This window comes from Leuresthes tenuis, unplaced genomic scaffold (assembly GCF_036924035.1).
Source record: "Leuresthes tenuis unplaced genomic scaffold, fLeuTen1.0.hap1 SCAF_7, whole genome shotgun sequence".
In the NCBI taxonomy this organism is placed as follows: domain Eukaryota; kingdom Metazoa; phylum Chordata; class Actinopteri; order Atheriniformes; family Atherinopsidae; genus Leuresthes; species Leuresthes tenuis.
The window spans coordinates 25,351,002-25,364,172 of NW_027325361.1; the positions used below are offsets into that span (position 1 = coordinate 25,351,002).

Here is a 13,171-nt window from a genome sequence, read left to right on the forward strand (position 1 = left end):
AAAATAAGATATGACATGGATTATTATATTATTATCAAGGTAAAAACCCATAGCTTGTTACTCTTTTAATAAAAAAAAAGACTATATGAACATAGAAATGTTTCTCATATCTGACACAAAATGTCTCGTCACCTCTTTTTGAATCTTTGTTACTGTCAGTGCAACAATTCCAGAACATGGCAAGCCACTTGCAATACAAAGGAAAAAGCATGAATAATAGTTGTTTACATTAAGGTTCAAAGAGTCAAGAGAAGGAACATTTACAGACTTTAAGTAGTCCTGTAATGTGGGTTTAGGATTGTAGCCTCTCGCTCATTTAAGAGATTTTTCTTGGCGATCTTTCTGCCATAGTCAGTGCAGCCTTGCGAGCGGCTTCTATCCGTGAATAATCTGAACTCTAATCTTCCTTCATCAGTTGGCTCGGCTAACCAAATATCACTCTCACGGGCAGGACATGCACACACGCTGCAAAGATAAGTTACTGCTATATCGCACACAGAGCGGACCTCATGTGGCTGTGGTAAACATTCTGACGCGATCTTAAAATGTGAGTGTGAGAGACAATTATATTGACCCATATGTTCACTTTGGGGATGGCCTGTGGTGTGTAAACTTGCAGGCTGAAAGCAGCCTCTCCGCGGCTCATCGTCGACAAAGTGGAACACAGAGCGAATCCCAGTCCGAAGTTAACCACGATGCTGAATGTGGCTCTGAATGTGGTTTCCAAGACAAGAGGCTTCATAATGAAGTACCGTGGTCTCCCTTTCATCTCGGTGAGATCACTCCTGTGGGGAGTATCAACACAGCGAGCCACAGCTGATGCTCCCTTGTCCCTGTTTAAACACTGAAATAGTGTTCCACCATATTGTTGTGTGGCCCTTTTTTTCCATAATGCAGCTGCTTAGAAACTGCCAAAGTAGATCTCAGCGGAGTAAGGAGATGATCAATTTCTGAGGGAACTCCCAATACACCCCCATCTTCCTCATCTCACTGACCCCTACACCTCCTTCCCACTTCAAATAGCCATAATTATTTTGCAAAGAGAACACACAGAGTAATTTCTCCTGCCCAGTTATGAAAAGCTCATTAAAATAGGCTGGGAACAAACAAAGCTTTTCCTGTGAGGCCTCTTTTCAAATTCATTTCATAATTTCCCTCTGTTTTAATCATTTATATCAATTAATCATTCCTTGGTGGAGAATATATTCTTTGCAATCTTCTGTGGGGCTTTTTTTTGTTCTTGTGAGAGAGAATGATGAGAGCGTCAAGAGAACGTGGCTCAAACTAAGGTGGAGCAGCACTGGCTTTGCCAAAGGGAAATCAGCTTGATGCGGTACAATCTCCTTGGAGCTCCAAGAATAATTAAACAATTAAAGTCAAGAGAAAGATCATCTTCATAAATCTGAAGCCAGGGGCATCGTATAAGAATGCTGTTTTGTCATGTAAAACCACTCAACCTGGTGAATCTCAAACTACTTTCTCTAAGACAACTTTTCTCCAATAGCAACAATCAGTAACAGAAGACGTCACGTGTTTGCTCTCCGTTTAGTAAAAGCTAAGTACAAAGAAATATAAGGATGACTCTTCTCTTTCAACGTAGTTTTCGAAATGTCAGCGCCACCTTATTATCGTTATCTATTTAATCAAAAAGTCTTGCCGTTGATTGACATTTATCTCCTCCATCATGCCCCACCTAAAGAAAAAAAATGTTGCACTGAATGAATTAAAGAACCTCAGCCAAATCGAGGTCTTGCAGATTAGCTTTAATAGGTGTTGAAACCAATGACCTGAGGCTTAATGAGGTTGTAAACGACAGCCGGCGTCGCTGCGATTATTTTCAGTGACAGACGATGGCGCCACCACGCAACTATAAAGCCTGGATATTTCCCAGAGGTTGGAGTCGTCCTCTGTAAACGAAGTAGTTATTGAATGTCAACTAATTAAACTCTGACGTGAGGTGAATGTAGCTCACTGGATGCTGCATTTTTTAGCAATATCTAGTCTAATCTTAAAGGTATTCAATATGGAGACAGATGGTTTCATCACGCCAATATTCATAAATGAAAACCAGTTGTTAATGTAGGATTAAATAAGGTAGTCATTGTAAATACAATCATTTTATCGTGTTTATAGTGACTGCTCATTAAAATGAAGACGTGTTTAATAATACATGTTTTATGTCTTAATTCCCCGTGAGCTGTTCTTGTCCGTGTTTTCAGTGTATACATTTGACACAACTGACTTCTCTGCTCAGTCTCACCTCCACTTCCACCCTTCTGTGTCTGCGTGTCAAAGTTAATTTCGCTTCACCCCGATTGGCTGGAATTGTTATTCCCTTCTAACTGGACTGCGAGTTGATTGGCTGCGGCGTCATTTTCGTCACGCAGCTAAAGAGGGTTTTTACTGGAGGTTTCTTCCTGTCAGCGACACATGTAGAACAAGCTGCTAACGGGACTGTGAGACCAAACCATAAAGAAAGAGAGAGAGAGAGAGGGAGAGAAGACAGTCAGTTATATCCTTTCTGCCTGCGTCGTTATTTCTCTACTTTCTCCTTCCTCCTACCAAAACAGGCACTTCACGGCTTTGAGGACATTACGGCATGCGGAGACCTGTAATTGCGTCCTGCAATGGACTCCTTTCGTCTCAGCAACAAAAAAGAGCACTAAAGCGGTATCAGTAAAACGGGAACCATCCAGTGGAAATACTATCTGATAACTCCATTTGGTCGACAGTCCGCTTGTTGCCAGTGAAGAGCCGAGAGAGAGTCCTCGCTGTGGGTTCGCTGTCGCTCGGAGGCCGACCACGCGCGGTAGTGCGTCTGCTTTTTACCTGCACTTTTTGGGACTGTTGTGCCCTACCTGTTCACCTTCTTGCACGTCAAACCATCAACTTTACCGCCATTACACGGAAAAGAGACAAACGAGGTGAGTTCTCGTTGGCATTCTATCTATGGCGCATGTTAAAATACATTTGAATGTTTCTAATTATTTCACACTGGAAACAATAGTCTGCGTTAGCAACACAGTCTTATTTTAGTTCCGTCTTTTCGGTGTGTTTCTGATATTTGATAGCCAAGATCATTCTCCTCCTCCTTATCCCATTTTTACGCATTTATCACGCAATGACACCAATGTGAAGCCACGTATCTTTTATTTTCCATTAAGGAGCAGCAGCCAGTGGACCGGACCTTTTAGCCCATGGTTGATTGATAGGTTTTTTCCTACTCTAGCTCTTTCTTGTACTTCCATGACATGGTCTCTGTGCCCAAATTGCCTGGCCATGTAATTACTTGAGTTAGCCCATTTAAGTTAAAAGCCCACCCCCCTCCTTCTCCGCTCCTGTCCCCTTCCATCCCTTAGCGAATAAAACAGAAACTCTCCCCCCTCGAAAGAAACTTGACGATAGCCCGTCCTGTTTATTCAGGAGAATCACTTTCAGGTCTGCTTTTTGATTCATCTCCTTTTAGATTTAATCAGCGCTAAGGTACGCTGCGGTTTGTCCCTAAGAGCCATTGCTAATGGGCTTACTGAATGCTTTTCTCAGTCTCACCCCCACCCCCCCACCCCCTTCCTAGGTCTAATTGGCCCTACCTGCCTTTCAACAAAGATTTGGCTTTTTATCCCGGCAAGTCTGCCTAACCAAATTGGTGGGGATTACATTTGAAAGAGCACACATTAATTTTGCGCTGAACACACGCTTCAGCTCATTAGATTAACATCATTACAGCAGGTTTGTGGTATCTCTGAGCTGTGTTGTGTTTATAGTTAGACATATCATATTCACAGCTCCGATCAAAAGCCTAGCAAGCATCAAGTGTTGGTAAACACAGAGCCAACTTGCTGAACTGGCTCACATGTCAGCTTGAAGCCAATTGTGTTTCAGGCTTTTCATACACATTCCTTTGTTTTTAGGGTAAACACCACCTCTATTCGGCCATTCAAACTGCCAAGAATTATTTGAAGTCTTGTGTTATTTTGAAATTCTCAGGACAGCTCAACAATGGCTTGTGCTGCATAATTGCTCCTTTGGCCCCACAGTGTATTCAGTTAACAGACGTTTATCACAAGAGGTCCAATGAAGCAACAGCACAGGGATGAGACAGAGATCAAGGGCAGATTAATTCACTAAATGACTCGAAGCTGCCTTGAAGCAGAACAAGACTTGCTCCTGTAATGAGATCAGCTAGTTCACTTTGGTCTGACTTGGAGCTGCAAATGCAACAATATGTTCAAGAAGCAAGATTTCAAAATGATGTCATTGGTCAGGTATCACTCCTGAGCTTTATAGTACAGAAATAAATACAAAGCTGGTAAAAGTATGAATAACGACCTTCCTGGTGAGACAACCTGACAACTTCTTTGTGTTTGTTTTTTTTTTTTGTTTTTTTTTTTAGGGACAATGGTGAATCCCGGAGGCAGCAGCCAGCCACCAGCGGTGGGCACAGGTTCTCTGTCCTGGAAGCGTTGTGCAGGCTGCGGTGGCAAAATCGCAGACCGTTTCCTCCTTTACACCATGGACAGCTACTGGCACAGCCGGTGCCTCAAGTGCTCCTGCTGCCAGGCCCAGCTGGGCGAAATAGGCACGTCATGCTACACGAAAAGCGGCATGATCCTCTGTAGAAACGACTACATCAGGTGAGAAGAAGACCCTAAAATGATTAATTCATGTGTTACATTGATTATTGCAGCTCCGACTGAAGCCTCCCTTGCGGAAGACTCCAAACACTGCGACGCAGAGAGGGAAGAACAAAGTGAAAAAGTTGCTCCACAGATCATAATCAGTGCATGCAAAGAAAACTAGTCTTGTACAACTATTCTTTGCTTTTAAACATATGAACCCTCTTTGTTTTGGTGACAGATGATCTCATTTTTAATATTTTTTTCTTTACATAAAAGAAAATCACCTTTTGATCAGCAAAAGGAGCATTTTTAAGTATTGTCATTGAGCTTGTGCATGTCACTCATTCTGCTAATGTGCAGACTGATGTGAGGAGATGAGACATAGTTTAATCAAAGTCACCCAGGGGTGTAAGAACGCTATCGATTTGAAGCCCATTAATTACCAGTTTTGAAGCATCTTCTGGAACAGTTGAGTTTGTATTGATAAGAGACATTACTTCAGGTAGGATGTCTGTTTATAGCTAAAACACATGTGAACTCACGTTTGAAAGGATGGATCCTAACCTACAACACTAGCATCAAATCAAATCTGACAATTTCCAAATCTAAAGTGCGCCCGTGTGCTCTCACTCCCACCTCATAAAAAGCACGGGGAAGTCAATGGGGTACTTCATTTATAATGGTACTATAACATAATTAAAATTGGAAGGGCGGGGGGTTGTGGGTACACCTTTCCACTTGTAATGAGAGCATGCTTGGTAGAAGAGCTAAAATGCATATTATGGAACCATGAGATCCCTGTAGAGATAAAGACAAAAGTAGGGGAGAAGAAAAAAAAAACATCTGACAGTGAGTCCACACAATTAAATGCTTTAATTATAGTCCCCCTCCATTTCCTTTAGTCCTGATGGGTTTTATCAAATGAGATCTGGTCCCTGGCTTGTATCCGCTACCAATGACGTGTCCGAAATGAATGAGAGCCACACTGCAAACAAAACATTTAATTAACCAAATTGGCTTTTGAGAGCATGAGAGAAAAGACAGATAGAGAGGAGGGATTATTGTGAAGGCCAGTTGCCGCTGTATTTTTTTCCCCTTTATCTTAAAGGGGCAGAGTCTTGTTTTTGTAACAGACCATGAAACAAGCCTTACAACATGACAACATTTTCAGCAGTAGATTTAATTTAGTTTTAAAGTAGCTGATGTGAAAATACTCTCGTCTGCTCGATCAGCTCACATCTGCTGGGTCTTAAAAGATACATATCTCCCAGTGCAGGGCTGTCACCAAGAGCTGAAACTTCAAGCCAAAGTTGCGTGTGCTGCGGGGCTCATGTTGTTTTAAGCCAGAGGTGATATTATTTCTGCGGGCTGCTGGTAGAGGGAGAATTAATTTACTTGCAGCTGCTGGATTCAGGGAGAATGCTGTCCCCTTAATTGAATAAGCCAAGGTAATTAAATGGCACTTTTCCAATAGAATGTGTGAGGTAAATCTAATAGTTGGTTATTTAATATCACTTTGAAGTCTGCCCACTCAAGCACTGTGACAGCACAAGAGAATGTGAACTATTAGGCCAGGGGAAAAAAAGAAAGAAGGATCTCAGAAATTAATTAAATCGCAAGCAATTTAGAGGAAACGTTTATCTTGATTTGTCATAACAGAATTAATTCAAGGCCTTCGATTCACTTGGGGGCAGATCTGTTACTCTGAATTAACCAAGTGTAATTTGGCTGATTCCCCCACCACCAAACACCACCCCCACCCACCCACACCTTCTACTCCTAGGCATACACACGCTCACCTCCCCATCCCCCTTCTCCCAAAACAAATGCACATGCCCAACGCAGATCCACGCCAACCCTCCCTCATCCTCGCAATCTCCCCGCCCCCAGCCCCTCCACCCTCTTTCTCTAATGCAGCTCTTGCCATTATGCAAAGCCCCGCTTCAGTATCAATATGGCCTAGTGCTTTTAAGGTGCTTTGGCTGCTGATGTAGAGAGGCATTTTTAATGGACTGTGTTGCAGAAATCATTGTTGTGGGGGTAATTTTACCCTACTCAAAGGTCTCAGTGAATGAGGTCTGCATTTACCAGACAGCCCAGCAGCAAGCCACGCTATATTTCACCCGACAGTCAGTGCTGAAATTAAATCCAATAGTCATTGCCTATATAGACAGCAGACAGCTCTGAATGTGTTTCTTTTTTGCTGTTGTTTGTCATTAAATTTTATCAAAGATGGATCCACTTGGGGAAGACAACAGATAAATCAAGATAAAAGCGTCCCCCAGAAATGTTGTCACTTTGAGAAATTTTTATTTTTTTTCAGAGACAAAAAGCAGAATCCAGATGTGTCATTGCAATTAAAAGAGTCCCTTGTCATTAATTATACTGACCAGGAGTGTCGACTTCACCTCTGCGATGTAGTTCAGTGGCAGGAGAGGCCATTAGAGCCCCAAGTTCAAACCCTTACAGCAACTTAATTGAGCACCTAAAGGCTTTGGCTCCTTAAATCAAACCCGATCAAGAGCCATCCCCTGGTAAAATAATTAACCTGCTACTTATTCCACACTACACTGCAATGTAAAAGGGCTGCTGTGAAAGCGTCCTGTAGCATTTGTTTCGACACTCTGTCAAAAGCTCTCATGCAGAGGAAACTCATTCAGGAACAAATTGAAGACGAAGAGAGTGTTTCTTCGGCTCGAGCTAAGTTGAACTTTTCAAATGAGCTGGCTTTTATATTCAGAAATGTGTCGTAGGAAAGGTGTTTCTCTCTCTTTCCACACATCGCATGAATCTTAAAGCAAGGTATATATGTTAATTTCCAATATCATGTTTGTCCCAGCGAGAGCCGAGAATTGGCAGTGTCGTGACGACAGGCTCCAGTTAATTAGTTTCTGAAATTGAGTTTTGATGGACCCTTTCCAAATGATGCCAAGACAAAATTCGCTTCTGCCTAGGCCGTCTTATTGAAAACCATTTCTGAGAGCTGCTGCTCGTTTGTTTGTCAGTATGTCTAACAACTGCTCAGGGTACGATACGAGACGTTCAGTCTCTTGCTCAGTGTGGCCGTGAATTTGTTAAATACTTTCCATAAAATCGCTTTCAAGAATGTCTGAACTCAAACAGACGAGACATTCTTGGGTTTTTTTGTAATTTTTTTTAAAGTCAAATAACTTTATCTGATAAACACACACACACATCACTGTTAACCACTCCCACATATCCTTTTCTCTTTCTCTCCCTCTCTCCTCCCCCTTCTCTCCGGAGCATGTCAGATGCCGTGGTCTTATTTGATTGCTTAGGAAAAGTGCAGTGATAGAGCAAACACCCAGTGAGATATGATGACAAATGGGTCCAGATCCCAGTAAATTACTTTCTGCTCAAATCGAAATTTCATTCAGTTTGCTGCTCACCGAGATGAAGTAATCTAAATTGTGGACTCAGAAGGAAGATAGAAGGGAAGCTGGAGCAAGCATTTCATTATCAAGAGGCAGAGGGGGGGAGAGAGGGAGAAGGTTAGGGACGAAAGAGATGAGCAGAAGCAAATCTAAAGTGTTGACACCATGATTGAAAAGGTTAACCCATGCACATTATATATCAACCGGAGTAGCTACGGGGTTTCTAATGGAAACACGGCACTGACAGAGCATTCACAGGAGTCCTAATGGCAAAAGCACTATGTCTCCGCCAGGATGTACAATCAAATCCTCTTAGGTCCTGATTGCTTATGTTCCAGGTTATTATTAGGTTGCAAAAAATGTGCAGCAAAAGTAATATGCAGTCTCAGTGAGAGATGCTTGTGGAGAGCGGTGTAGTAAAGGATTCATTTTTCCTGTTGATACTATGATGATCCCCCCCCTGCATGTTTTCTCTTCCAGTTAGAAATGGAGAGCAGCGAACGAGGCACTGAATAGGCCTTTCATTCAGTCACGTACTTAGCAGACAAAAGTGTGGATGCCACAGTTCATTATACAAAGCTAAATCTTTGCAGATGTACACAACAGTTCCATAGTAACCCATGTTCCTCTCTGTCATCCTCCTTTTTTCGCAGATTATTCGGAAACAGTGGAGCCTGCAGCGCTTGTGGTCAGTCTATTCCAGCCAGTGAATTGGTGATGAGGGCACAGGGCAACGTGTACCATCTCAAGGTAAAACTCAAGTTTCCACTGTGGAGCATTGGAAGAATTTCTTAAAGCCTTAAAAGCTCAGTCTTTTCCAGTTCCAGAAGTTTTCAGGTTTTGTTACAGGTGTACTGTGTGTAGAAATGGGTTGTACAAATAAAGTTTTATTGAAGAGAATTCATTTAGTTGAATTATACTTAAATAGGAAATTGTGTTAGCTGCATAAAAAACTGGAACAGCTATCAGTCATTAGTCATCGTAGAGTTACAGAGTTACAGGTAGAAAGACCTCATGTAACGTTCTTTGTTGCAGTAGAGCTGAAGAAGCCTCTGACTGAACACACTTTGTGGTTTGACTTCTATGTTTTTTTGAGGATGTACAATGTTGTCCATTGTATTAAGCAGCTTTTGCAGCATTCTTCCTTGAACAATCAGTTTCAGCGGCTCCAGATCAGTCCCCAGCACAGAGCCAGCTTTCTTTGTTCAGTTTCTCTGGCTCTGATGCTGCTGTCACAACAGATGGCTGCAAAACAGATTAAACTCTCCACTACAGACTTATAGAGGATATGCAACATCTTGCTGAAACTACAGAAGAACCTAAGCTTCCTCAAGAAGTAGAATCTGCTCTGTTCCTTCTTTGAAACAGCCTCAGTGTTGTCAAACAGTAATTTATTAGCTTCATCTTCTCACCTGTTCAGATTTGGCCTCTCTTATGTGTTTTTAAATGATTAAATATTTGGGTTAGCTAAACCAAAGCAATTTCTGACATCCCCTAATTAAACGGTGATGTCATGTCAAGAATCTGAGTGTGTTTGCTCCAGCGTGCCTGGTTGTAATCCACTGTATTTTTCTCTCTGAAGTGTTTCACATGTTCCACCTGCCGGAACCGGCTTGTCCCCGGGGACCGGTTCCACTACATCAATGGCAGCCTCTTCTGCGAACACGACAGACCCACAGCACTCATCAACGGCCATTTGAGTTCCCTGCAGACGAACCCACTACTGCCTGACCAGAAGGTAAGATCACCATGTGTGTTTGTGTGTTAAAAGTAATGGATGATCAGTATGAAAGTACAGGACAAGTCAGCGAAAGCTTGTCATCAGTCAACTGAAGATATTAGTATGAAAAGAAAAGCATCTGTAATTTTCACCGCAACATTTCTCACTCTGTTTATATTGATGTTGTCGGTTCAGCTTCGCTGCAAGGCATCTAACAGAGCAGAGATTCATTTTATTTCGAGACAGCTGATGGATTTTTCCATCATTCTTGTTGGAGGACACTCAGAAAATCTGTATTAACCATCAACATAACACATTTGAAAATTATGTGGATTTTTTTTGTGTGCGCTGCTGTGCTCACAAAGACACATATTTTACTCACTGTGAATTTATTTTGTCACCCTGAGCCAGACTTCCCTTTTGTGCTGAAAAACTACACATGTTGCCATCAATACAGTGTGTTTAAAGCGGAATTTTACTACTCTATCAACAAGACTGGGATCATGTGGTCTAAATGATTACTCCAAGGCCAAAAAGCTGTATCCAGGGGGCCCTCAAGGGTTGAACACAGCCAGAGAGCCAGAGCAGCTAGTATATCATGAGAGCTGTCATCATGGCTTTCCCTGATTTGATCTTGATGCCTCCAGTGAAAACAAAACAAAGGGCCTAATCATATACAAAGGATAACTTCATTCTTCAGGATTGCTTCATTCTGCCTGCTGGAGATCTAATCATTTCTGCCTCACAACAAGCCGCTTTATTGATACCTTGTCTGCACACACGGCATGCTGAGAGATATGGGAGGTGTTTGGAGTGTGTCATAGACAGACTAAAAGAGGAATTATATTGTTGGGAGCATGCATTTCACCTTGAGTGGTTCTGGGAGTAGAGGAGAGGTAGAACTCCATTAAGCCCCCCCCCCGCCACCCTCTCCATCTACGTCACTGGCCTTTTAAGGGCTTGTCACTTTCACAGATCAGCTCCCCGAGCTCAAAGAGCTCCTCACTTTTAAATTGAAAGCTGTTGTATTATCTAGCTTAATTTTAAATGTCTGTTTTAAGTCCTTGCGCGTGTGAAGAGTGTCTCTCGTAGCGTGTAGGTTTGGTAAATATGAAGCCTCATAGTTTATTTATGCACTAACATCAATTGTAGTGAAAAGCGTTGAATTATTAATGCTAAAATGCAATCTGAATATAGGCCCTGGTGCTTTAATTATAGCAGAGAGAGAATTATTAAATAAACAGACACGTTACTCAGTGGGAACAGTCTCCGGATGCTCTCGTTATCTCTACGTGTGAAATGAGGAGATACTTTCTGCTGCTCAAGCACTTTATCACGCATGCCTTTTGCTTTAACAGAATTTGGACAGCAGGATACCAGCCCTCCAGATCAATATACTTCCAATATATCAGGCTGACTACAGAAGCACAGGCTGGTTTAGCACAGGAGAAAATGAAGCAGTCACACAGTTATCTACAGGCCGTTGTTTTGATAATGTGCGATTTTGCTGCAACATAATTGGTGTTGTTCACGATCATGGCATAGGACATTTGGTGCTCATTTATTAAGCTTTCTTCCCAGCTTCTGCCTAATCCCTTTGTTCAGAACAGACAAATTACCTCTCTCATACAGAGCTGCTTTGACCCAGGGGAGGAAGACCCTCCCAGCGTCAGTCACTTTAATTAGCCCCCAAGTAGGAGTTTGCAATTACTAATAGACAGAAGCCCTCCTAGTGATTTGAGGGATGAAGGGAAAAGTAAATCACCCCTTGGAATCGTGCAGGAAAAAAACAAGAAAGATGAAAAAGTTTAATGCTGGTGGAGCTCAGACAGATAATTGTATTTCCTCCCCTGCTTTTCTGTTTCACAGGCCTGAGCACCTCCTGCAGTTATGTTGGAGCGCGCTTCTAATTATACCAAAGAGAATCGCCTCATGAAGGCACTTTTAAGTTAATGCAAAGTAAATGGGACACCAGATGGTTTTCAAAGCCTGGCTGATCAATAAATTAGACACTGAAGCTTGTGGAAATTATATTTATCAGCTTGGTGAAAAATTTGACACTATGTGAACTACACTTTTAATGAAGACTTTATTTCTGTTTTATTCCATTTCTCCTTTTTTTCCATCCACTGCTCAGGTGTGTTAAACGGGAGCCATGCAGGAAGCAGGATGTGTGCCTTCATTTTAGCCCTTACTCATTGTCACTTGAGACAGCGTGGATCAGAAGCCCCCCCCCAGCATTTTTAGCTGTGCTCCCAGGCTCTTTCGCCCCAACGGAGTCCTCCACCCATCATACCAGTAACCTGACTTTTTTGTTTCTGCAACCCATACTCAACTCTCAGCCTTCAAACCTTGGCTTTTCCCCAAAATTGGGTGGATATTTGCACTTGCCACACCTGAGACAGGATGCTTGGGACACACTTGGATTTTGAAAAAGAACAGAAGGAGACTCTGAGGGGACTCTTCAGAGAGAGAGAGAGAATTAAACTCACTGAGAAGACGTGACTGAAGCAAAGGAAAGAAAAGAAGACTTAACAGGGTTGAAGAGTTGCAGACTTTTCAACTCTGCACATTTGTTAAAAAATATTTTGGGGGAAAAGCAGGACTTTTTCATTTTTCCTCTCCTCCTTTTCTATCCTAATTTCCCAGCAACATGGTGTTTCCACTTTCTATATTTTCAGTGTTGTCAAGGGAAATGTTTTTTTTTCCTTCCTTTTTGGTGGTATATAAATACAAATATATATATCTATCTATAGATGTATATCTATAGATAGCTATATATATATATATATATATGTATGGGGTTTTAAAAAATATCTGTGGCATTTTGTGGAAAACAAAATCATGAACACTGTTGGTGTATTTGTAAAACTTCCATGTATGTACAGTATGCATGTAAATGTCGTTGTCCAGGCGTGGCTACAGTACATCCGACCCCTCCGCACCCAGCTCCTCCCTTTGAACCACGACAGCCTGAAGAAATTTGCTCATAGTCAGTAATGTAGATCATTCCCAACATATAAATGCTGAATGAGAGAGAAATTTATTTGTGATATTTTCCGAGACATTTGCTCCAGTATGGTGTATTTAATTAATAAAAATATTGAAGATTTACAAGCCTCCTTAAGTTTATTGAAAGCTTCAGTTATGCTAGCCAACTGTAGTTTAGCTGCATTGTTAGAAGTTGATGTAGTGTGAGTGCAGAGAAGCCTGTATCAGTCCATGACTTGTCTGTCGCTCTTGAGGACCCTGCAACGCTGCTATTTCATTTCCAGTCCTGCAATCATCAAGGCGCATGATCAACGTCCAACTCAAAATGGATAAACATATATCCTCTATTTCTATTCAGCTGACCATTTGCTATTCATCACCCCTAATACCTGACAGAAATACAGGAAAATGTCCCTTTGAAGATTCAATTACTGCAGAGAGGAAGA

The 13,171-nt window shown here is 41.9% G+C and overlaps 1 protein-coding gene across 1 annotated transcript; it reads left to right on the top strand.

Moving 5' to 3' along the window:
• Nucleotides 1–2,423: 2,423 nt before the first annotated feature.
• lmo4b (LIM domain only 4b) lies at nt 2,424–12,851 on the top strand. The gene is made up of 5 exons (XM_072390139.1): nt 2,424–2,924; nt 4,394–4,634; nt 8,668–8,764; nt 9,597–9,752; nt 11,872–12,851. Exons 2-5 carry the CDS (start codon nt 4,399–4,401, stop codon nt 11,878–11,880), a joined length of 498 nt encoding a protein of 165 aa, XP_072246240.1. The 5' UTR covers nt 2,424–2,924; nt 4,394–4,398; the 3' UTR covers nt 11,881–12,851.
• The last annotated feature ends 320 nt before the right edge of the window (nt 12,852–13,171 follow it).